General features: G+C 40.8%; 1 protein-coding gene across 1 annotated transcript in view; it reads left to right on the plus strand.

Annotated features, from left to right (window-relative positions):
- LOC119002335 (NKG2-A/NKG2-B type II integral membrane protein-like) overlaps positions 1–10,182 on the plus strand; it is a 30,449-nt gene extending 20,267 nt beyond the window's left edge. The window contains exons 6-7 of the mRNA XM_037068192.1: positions 8,784–8,884; positions 10,063–10,182. Of these exons, the coding sequence (XP_036924087.1) occupies positions 8,784–8,884; positions 10,063–10,180 (219 nt within the window). The 3' untranslated portion in view covers positions 10,181–10,182. The remainder of the gene's footprint in view (positions 1–8,783; positions 8,885–10,062) is intronic.
- Positions 10,183–10,458: the final 276 nt, after the last annotated feature.

Raw genomic sequence — 10,458 nt, forward strand, 5'->3', positions numbered from 1 at the left:
AATAAGTTTGGGGTGAAATGAAGAAGGACTAAAACAGGAAAAAAGAAAGGAGAGGAACAGAGTACTGAAAGATACAGCAACAATAATATTTAAAAAATATACGATTGCAGAAAAAAAGTTTTAAAAAGATTTTTAAAAAAGTTTAAAAGAAGTTAAAAAAAAAAAAAAACTCCTTCCTTGTTGGTTTCAAACTATCCAATCCGGTTTTTCTGGTTTCGGCAGGACCCCTCTGTGGGCTGGCTTATAAGCCCAGGCACACATCCGCCCACCAGCCAGGCTACGAGACTGGGGTTTGGGCGCCCGCCCACCTGACAGGCTGCCTTGGTCCCAGGGGATCTGCTACTGGTCCTTCCCAGTCCTGTGGCTGGGAGAGAAGCAAGTCAAGCTGCCTTCACAGGAGAACACCTCAGTCCACTTTCCAGTAAAAACTTCTCCAGAAAGTGTGCCTCTCAGCCCAGCCCAATCCCCAACCTGACTGGTTAGGACAATGCTCCTCTCAAATTTCCTGGGCTGGCAGGCTAGTGGGCTGGCAACCACAGAGATCGCAACTGAACAGGGTCCCCTGTCCTTGCCACCCTCCCTGCACACCTAGGCAGACAGGTCTCTGCCACCCAGCCCCGCCTAGATCGTTAGGGAGGGAGTCAGCTCTTCCAGGGGCCCCACAGCCGGCCCAATGCTCCACTGGGTGCTGAGCTCCCTATGAGTCCTCCATGGCACTGGCCACAGATGGACGCCTCTACATCCCTAACGCAGAGGCAGTGGCGGCTCCGAGGCGTTTTGGGCTGGCCAAGGGCAGCTGGTCCTACCACTGCTGCTTTTGTCTTTACTCACAGGTGCCGGGGTCCCAATGAGTGCTCTGTGTCAGACACCCCTGTCACTGGGCTCCAAAGGCTGCGGCAGCTGTGGCTCCGAGGTCTTTACGTGCCGGCTAATGGCTGCCTCCGGTCTGGCTGCCTCCGTCCTTATTCGTGTCCCTGAGACCCCAATGACCCCTAGCTGTCTGGTTCGTCACTATCTCTGCCCTCTTATTTTCATAAATGCTTGGGAATTGTTGGTTGGGGAATTGATTGTGCTGTTCTTCTGTAAATCTGCCAGGATTTTCTCCCAGGTGTAGGAGAACTGGAGTTGCTCCATCCTACTCCGCCACCATTTTCCTCAGGAAGCTCTATTTTTATTTTTTATCGTTGTTCAATTGCATTATTCCCACCATTTTCCTCATTGCCCTCCCCTGCCCTGTCCATCCAACTGAACTCTATTCCTACTCTGTTGTTCCTGCCCATGAGTCTTCCACTCAGGTATTTTAATGTTTTCTGGCTTGCAGCAGCAATATTTAATCTGTCACACTTGGAAGGGTAACCTCTGAAATCAAGCGGTTAGCAGGAATATCTTCTCTGTGAGGATCTGGGGGAGACTCTAGACCATGCATTTCTCTTACTGTTGGGTGGAGCCCTCAGTCCTTGGCATCCCTTGGCTTCCAGACACCTTACTCCAGTCTCTGCCTCTGTCATCTCATTTTTCTCATCCTGTGTTTCTGTCTCTGGGTCCAAATGTCCCTCTTCTTATAGAATATCATATGCATTAATTAAGGGCTGCCCTACACTACCATGACCTTATCTTAATTTATTTGCATTTGCAAAGGCCCTATTAGATGAGGTCGCCTTCTTGGCCTGTTGCAGACAGTTATTCAGGGGTTGGAGGTTTGTGGGGTTGAGACAGTAAAAGTGACTAAAATAAGCAGGTTAGTGTTTAAATCTTTTTCATTTTATTTATTTATTTTTAGAGAGAGGGGATGGGAAGGAGATAGAGAGGGAGAGAAACATCCATGTGTGGTTACCTCTCACAGACCCCCTACTGGAGACCTGGCCCTGCAACCCAGGCATGTACCCCATCTGGTCATTGAACCAACAAGGCTTTGGTTCACAGTCTGGTGCTCAATCCACTGTGTCACACCTGCCAGGGACAATGTCTAAATCTTTTGTCTGAGTATCATTGTAACTGGTAACAGTATTTGGTTTGGTGTTTCTAAAAAGTCAGTTCCAACCAAGTGCTTGTTAAACATTGGGAGTCTGAGGGGAAGGCTCTCAGAAAAGACTGGGAAAATGTCCTGTCATAAAATCAGAAGCAACAGTCCACTGAGAATCCACTGAGAATCCACGTCTCCATGACATTTCAAGTCTTTCAACATTTTTAACACTTTAAGCTATAACAAACATGTTTAGGTTTTCAAGGAAATTTTGAAGTGATTTCCACAGTTAGTGCACCAGTCAGCATTCCCAGCAACAGTGCACTTGGGTTCTTTTCCCCACATCCTCACCAGGACTTGTTGTTTGCTGATTTATTGCTGATGGCCATATGACAATTGTGAGGTGTCATCTCAATGTGATTTCAATTTGCATCTCTCTCATGGCTAGTGATATTGAGCATTTTTTTCATGTGTCTATAGGCCTTCTCTGTGTCCTCCTTAAAGAAATATCTATTCAGTTTGTTCGTCCATAGGTGTATGGTGTAGGTGTAGGTGTACTACATTTTTCTTTCATATATACACCTATGTATATATGTAGGTTAATTTTATTTTTTATTCAAATTGTATTCAGTTAAAAATTCACAACTTGTATGTTCACCAGTGCCTCTAAACACTTCATTATATTATAGAATTAAGTCTCATGTTAAAGTATACCTTCAGAGTACGTGCAAAATTGTTATTTTGAATTTCTCCAGGTATAAATATCAGAATGATTTTAGAAATTAATTTATAAACATACATACATACATAAGAAAAGTTTCTATCAATGTAAATAATTTTTTGTAAGATTGCATGAAACTTATCACTTTAATATTCATCAGTGCCTCTAAATACTTCATAATATTATAGAACTGTCATTTAAATTATGCATTTACTCTAAATGTAGAATGGTTATTTTTAATTTGCTAAGTGCATGATTAATAATGATTATAGAGAGTATTTCATATACATTCATATATTCTGATTTCATAACACAAACACATGTTTTTGAAAGCTGGAAGACCTTAGAATTGTAAATTCATTTTGAGATTGGTTAAACAAAATAACGTTAAGAGTTAGTGAATTTTTGTTCTATAGAATTTTGATATATTTCCCCCTAAATGGTTATTACTTTATTAACTTTTCTTGCAAAATAAATTTTATTACAGATTATTCTAAACAAATCATAATATTCTCAAGTGTTACTATATTTTATTTTTTATTTTTTTATTTAATTCTTGTTCAAGTACAGTTTTCTGTCTTGTATTCCCAGCCCTTGTATTCCCCCCCAGTGCTCCCCACCTTCCTCCCATTTCCGCCCCTCACCTTAGTTATTGTCCATGTGACCTTTATACTTGTTCATCTGAGTCCATCCCCTTTTCCCCTCTTGCCTCTGGTCCCTGTCAGCCTGTGCCATATTTGAGTGTGATTGGTCATATTTTGCTTGCTTGTTTGTTTTGTTGTTTAGATTCCTGTTAACAGTGATATCATATGATTTATTTAGATTAATTTGAAGAGTGACTTTAATTTTTGTAGCTCTTGCAACACTGAAGATGAACTATTCCTCCCCAATAACAAAGATCCACAAAGGTATGTAATTTTCAAAGTTCTTGGGTCTACACAGTTAATATTTTTGCCTCTGTCTTAGGGTAGGTAAAAATGATAACAAATTTTTGGGGGGAACATGAATTATAGAATGGGCTACAATTGTTCATAAATAATATTTGTGGAAGAGCGTTTTTTCTTGTGCAACTATATAAAGAAATATTCATTTAGTTCTCCAAACCCATTGTTGCCTATCAGCTCAAACTTCCAACTGTTATAATATGAAAAATAAGTAATTTGATTGTTCTTGAGAATTGGTTTCATTCATTGACTTTTGGACATGTATAGAGTGGATATTTTTGTTCCTGTGTGTTTGCTTTATAAGGGCACATAAATTAGGGGGTGAGGGGCTGACTCTTCTGTGTGTGTGTATGCGTGTGTTTTTCATTATATGTACCAGCCTGTGAGGATACATAGATATATTACGTACATGGGTGTTTATACTTGTGCAATTACGTAAGTTAATTTTCATTGTTAAACCTCAAGTTGTTGGGTAATAATTCATAATCTTTCCTCAGCATATTCTTGTGGTCATTGTCCACCAGAGTGGTTACCATATTCCAACAACGGCTATTACATCAGCACTGAACAAAAGACATGGAATGAGAGTCTGATGGCCTGTGCTTCTAAGGACTCTAGCCTGCTCCATGTAGGTAACGAAGAAGAAAGGGTGAGATATCCAACATTTCATACACTTTACTTATGGCTTCTTTCAGTCAATATTGTATCTGTAGCATTCATTCATCTTTTTGTATGTATCTGTAGCTATTTAAAGTCTGTATAATGCTCCATTGTTTGACTTGAGAATATTTCGTTATACTGCATACCAGTAATGCACATTTGCTTTCCATAGAAAACTGTGCTTCTGTATATGCTTGGTTTCTAAACTAAACTTTGCTATTTAATTTTCCATTATGGGAAGGACACTAACCACATCACGATCGAACAGATTGGTTACACAGGGAATGGCACCATGTGATTACCAATCGGATCACAAAATGCAGTGGGCAGTCGTCCACAGCCCCGCCCCTGAGCGTCCATTCTCTCACCTCCTCCCCTCCCTCACCACTTACCCCTGGGCTGACTGTGAGTAGTGCAGTCTCTCTGCTTGTTTTTGAGCCTCATATAAATGAAGTCATACAGCAGACATTTTTCTTCCTGTCCTTTTTCACTCCCATATGCTGTCATTGCCTTTTATCTATATTGCATTTATCTGCTGTTAGTTAATTTTCACTGCTGACTTCAATAGTTGATAGATACGTAACATTTTTAAAATCCATCTATCTAATGTCTTTCATTAGGGATGTGAGTATCATGCCCTCAGGGCTGAAGAGTCTTTTAAAGTCCATTTCTTTTTGCCATAAAATCCCCTTTGCTGGTCCCACCTCCAACCTGCCTATCTTGGTTTCTCTTAGGGAAAGGAGAGGCACTTGCTGTGCTTGCTTTTGTTAGCAGGTGTCCCGATGGATCACCCTGTAGGTCTGCCTGGAGTTGCTGGGCAGGCTTCCCTCTGCAGAGCAGAGGGGGAGTGGCTTCCTTCAGGCACCTGCTGTGGTTAGGTTGGGTACTGGATGCTCAGGCCTCAGTCACTTTCATTTGGGTAGGAGTATAAGATACCCTCTTACACTGTTTTTTTCTAATTCTGGTGTACCAAATTATTTCCCTTCTTCTTTTCATCTTTCAGGGCTGTCTTGGAGTTGTATTTTTTATTAGTCATAGAATTTATAATTGTTGTCTTCAGAAAAATGAATCTCTGACATCTGGAACATTGAATTCCACAAACACAAAAAAGATCCCTTCAGGACGTCTTCTGCTTGAAGAATGGTGCAGGCCCTCTCCTCAAAAACATTTTTTTAGATTTAGTGTCTTTTATTTGCTTAATTATATTTTATTGATTATGCTATTACATTTGTCCCAATATTCTCCCTTTTGCCTCCCTCCACCCAGCCCCCTACTCTCTCAGGCCATCCCCCCATTATTGTTCATGTCCATGGGTTTTACCTATAACTTCTTTGGCTACTCCATTTCCTATCCTGTACTTTACATTCCCATGTCTGTTCTGTAACTACCAATTTGTAGTTCTTAATTCTCTCATTTCTTCTACCATTCCCCTATACCACCCTCCAATCTAGCAGCCATCGAAATGCTCTCTATAAGCATGACTCTGTCTCTGCTCTTCCTTGCTCTTCTTGTTTTCTTAGTTTGATTTTCAGATTCAGTTGTTGATAGACATAAATATTTATTGACAATGTATTGCTCACAGTTTGATCTTCTACTTCTTTTCTGTTTTTTTTTTATCTTCTTCTTAAATGAGTCCATTTAACACTTCCTATACTAAGGGTCTGGTGATGATGAACACCTCTATTTTATTCTTATCTGGAAAACACTTTATATGCCCTGCAATTCTAAATGATAGCTTTGCTGGGTAAAGCAATTTTGTCTGTAGGTCCCTGAGTTTCATGACTTTGAATATTTCTTGCCAATACCATCTTGCCTGCAAAATTTCTTTCACGAAGAAGCTGACAATCTTATGGAAACTCCCCTGCAGGTAACTAACTGCTTTTCTCTTTGCTGCTCTTGAGATTCTCTTTTTATCTTTCACCTTTGGTATTTTAATTATGATGCATCTTGGAGTAGGTCTCTTTGCATCCTTCTTGTTTGGGACTCCCTGCACTTTCTGGACTTGCATGTCTATTTCCTTCACCAAATTAGGGAAGGTTTCTTTCATTATTTTTGCAAATAGTTCCCCCCTTTCTTGCTGTTTCTCTTCTCCTTCTGGCACCGCCATGATGTGAATGTTGGATCTCTTGATATCGTTCCAGAGGCTGCTTATACTATCCTCATTTTTTTGGATTCTTTTTTCTTCTTGGTCTGTGTGGATGTTTTTTGCTTCCTTATGTTGCAAATCGTTGACTGAGTATTGGCTTCATCCAGTGTACTGTTATTCTCCAGTAAGTTGTTAATTATTTTAATCATGTATACTTCATTTCTGACTGAATCTTTTTATGTTGTTGAGGTCCTCACTAAGTTCCTTGAGTTCAAAACTAGTGTTTGAACTCTGTATCTGACCTTTTGCTTACTTTTATTTTGTTTAGTTCTTTTTCTGCAGTTTTTATCTGTTCTTTCATCTGGGCCATTTTTCTTTGTTTCTTTATTTTGGCAATTTCCTTGTGTTTATTTCTATGTATTAGGTAGAGCTGCTTTGACTCCATGTCTTGGCAGTGTGGTCTAAGGTAGTCGGTGTCCTGTAGGGTCCAGTGGCACAGCCTCCCCTATCAACAGAACTAGGTACTCAGAGGGTACCATTCATGTGGACCGAGTACACCCTCTCCTTGCAGTTGAGTCTTAGGTGCTTATGGCAAGTCAGCGGGAGGGATTTACCCAGGCCAGGCAGCTGGAAGGACTAGCTATTACCATTGAACACCAACCTCTGCCTTCTGTGGAGGATCAGCTGTGCAGAAGCAGGATGGTGGTGCTCCAACATGGTCTACAGCTGTCCACTAGGTGCACATGTCTTGGGGTTTCCTGTGTGGTATGGGTTAAGGTCTGTCCCCTCCTCTGCTTGGCCTGGGGCCATCCTCCCTGAGCCATAGGACAATCTGAAATGGCCACTAACTCTACTGGGATGGGAGATTTACTCAAGCTGTAAATGTAGGCTGGCTGGTGTTATTGCAATGCCTGAGACTACTTTGCAAGAGGTGTGATATAGGATGGGAAAAGGGGGTAGCTGGGGTTCATTGACACCAGCTGTTGCTTGTTTGGAAGGATTTAGGAAGTTGTGAAGCATGAGCCAATTCATGCCATTCATATGGAAAAGCCACTATTAATAGCTGTAAGTTGGGTGGGATGGAACCTCAGATGATGTCTAGGGCTGGGCAAACATTAGCTAGGTCAACTGAGTCTCAGATGTGGTACCTACCTCCCAGCTCTATGGCTCTGCCCCACTATCTGTCTGGGAGAATGCTGTCCCCCAGCTCTTGCCTTGATGCCAGCCATCACATTCCTTCCTTGTATGCCTCTGGTGCCTTTCAAGCTGTGACCACAGTGCTGGAGCTCAGAGGGAGTGAGTCTGTGTAAGTTCATGTGTGGGTTCTCTGAGAGGAAGTGCTTGGGACTCCAGACGTTCCCCCACTGACTCAATTCCTTCTAGTTTTGCAGCCAGAAGTTATGGGGACTCCTCTTCCTGGCACTGGACCCCTAATTTGGAGGGGGCTGGTGTGGGTCCGGGACTCCTCATTCCTGAGAGATCCCTCCTGAAATTTTATCCACAACATGTGGATGTGGCACCGGTCCACTCAGCATTTCCACCCTTTCTACCAGTCTGGTTGGTTGTGGTTTCTAATTCTGTAACTGTCAGACTTCCATTCAAGTGGATCCCATGGTTCTGAGTGATGGGTTTCTGTAATTTAGCTGTAACTTTTATGTGATTTTGTGAGGAGGCAAGCTGTATTTACCTATGCAACTATCTTTTTTTATTTTCTTAATTACAATCAGTTAATATTTTAAAAACCAGATGTCTGAAAAACAGTAGAAAATTATATTGACCTACTTATAGAATGAAGTACATTATATAAATGTTCCGAAACTTATTTAAAACCTTGTGGTGTTAGATTTGTCAACATGTGTAACAACTAAGATATATATAGCAGAATGTTCTTTATTAACCTAAAAGGAAAAATGGAAGTATAATGAATAAATGTTTAGGAGTTAATTTTATTTTCAAAAGATTTTATTTACTTATCTTTAGAGGGGAAGGTAAGGAGAGAGGGAGAGAAATATCAATGTATAGTTGTGTCTGGTGCATCCACTGCTGGGAATTGGCCTGCAACCCAGGCATGTGCCCTGACTGGGAATTGAACCATGATCCTCTGGTTTGCAGGCCTTCACTCAATCCACTGAGGTATGCCAGCCAGGGCTAGGAGTTATTTTAAATCAAAGGCATAAATGTTGCTGAAAATTTTGACAGTATGAAAATAGATTTTAATACATTTTTAATAAAAGTCAATTTACTTCTGTTAAATTAGGATTCAACACTCTCATTTTGTTTTCTAAATAAAGGATTCTCTGACACAATACTCTACACACATCTTGAAAATATAATGCAAACTTCCATAATGATTGTTTAATTTGACTTCAAAAATTAAAAATTTATTTATTTTTTTAAATTTGGGGATAGAAATTTCTGAGGCTCATATCACGTACATCATGGATTGGAATTTTTCCTAGAAGCAGTGATCATCCATGGATGTCGATAAATGGTTCAACTCCCATAGTACAGTGAGTTTGTTTTCAGTTTTGTGCTATATAAAGGGAAAACATAAAAGAGAACAATTCGAAGGAGTTTTATTAATACATTTGTTTAAGTTGAACTATAAGCATGATCTTCAGAGTTAATGAAATGTTGATATAAATATTAAGAATGACTCCCTAGTTTTCTTAATAACCAACCCTGGGGGTGGGGGGTCTGTCCACAGTCCCTCCCCACCCCAGCCCTGAGCCACCAAGAATGATCATAAGGCTACCAAGACATGATCTGCTTGAGGAGGAATGGTGGCCAATTGCTCAAAGGAGAAAGGCCAGGAGCTTGTTCCTCAATTGGCTTTTATTGGGTTCAATTGGCACAGGAATACAGGGTGTATACATAAAGCTCATCAATCATTGTCAGGCACTATGGATCAAACAATAGGTAACATACAAAATACTCTGAGGACTTATTATGAATCAGGGTCAGATAGCTAATACAACTTTGAGAAAACAGACTCATTGTATGCTTGGGCCCTTATCACTCAAATTGAGTGTATTAGCAAAGTAGGTTTCATAGGATTTTATGTGTTCTTTCCTAGGCCTGATTGCCCCAGGGAACCTGTCCTTTCCAGCACAGGGCCACAGCCATCTCTGGCACTGTTTTAGGCTTAAGGCAATGTCTCAGGCTTAAGTCAGGCAAGGGAAGTAAGGCAGCCAAGAGATCAGAATACTACTCACAGACAGAATGAGGACTCAGGCTATGTCAAATCAGAGGGGTGAGGGTCCATCACCCCCCTTTTTCTATATACCCCCTAGTCCTTCCCTGAGGGCCCCTCCATGATCATGCCCGTCTTAGGTCATCCCTCCCTTGAGGAAATGTACCTGTCATTTGCTAACCAGTCACCTGCCTGGGACCAAGCAGGGTGAAGAGAAAGGGGGCAGAGGTGGTGCACCTGCCTGGGGGATAAGCTTTGTCTCCCTAGTAGCTTCTGGTCCCAAGGTCTTTTTGCTCAGTCTTAGCCACTAGGGGTTATAGTTTCTGAAAGCAGGCAGGGCAGTTCCCAATACAACTCCTTCTATATTATATGGAAAATATCACTGCCTATTTGTAAAATATTCGATTATGCATATTCATAGAATATGCTACTTGTTGTTCCAGGGATTGCCCTCATACAACGTAAGAACAAAGTTGTGCATTTTCTCCATTGCAGGATCACAGAATTGTCATCTGGTAATGGAAACTGTGCTGTGCTGCATGGATATGGCCTCACATCACGCAGTTGCGAATCTTCAAACATATATATTTGCAAGCATAGGTTTTATGGTTAAAGCCTGGATTCTACTGGGTAACTATTTTTCATGAAATGGAAATAATATTATGATTGCATAAGTCTTCAAATGAATTATTTGTTCTAATAATGAAAAAAAATCCATAAGCATTACTGGAAAATAATATGCACATCCAAAAGTACAGATACACATTCTCTCAGTGTCTTCCATTTTTTGTTCAACATTGTGTTTGTGACATTCAACTTTCCTAAAAGATCACATGTGTGAGTCAATTTAAATGAACCCTCAAGAGCAGGCAAACCCACAGAAGTCTGAGC

Source organism: Sturnira hondurensis, unplaced genomic scaffold, assembly GCF_014824575.4.
Source record: "Sturnira hondurensis isolate 20B ecotype Veracruz unplaced genomic scaffold, ASM1482457v3 Scaffold0017436, whole genome shotgun sequence".
NCBI classification, from domain to species: domain Eukaryota; kingdom Metazoa; phylum Chordata; class Mammalia; order Chiroptera; family Phyllostomidae; genus Sturnira; species Sturnira hondurensis.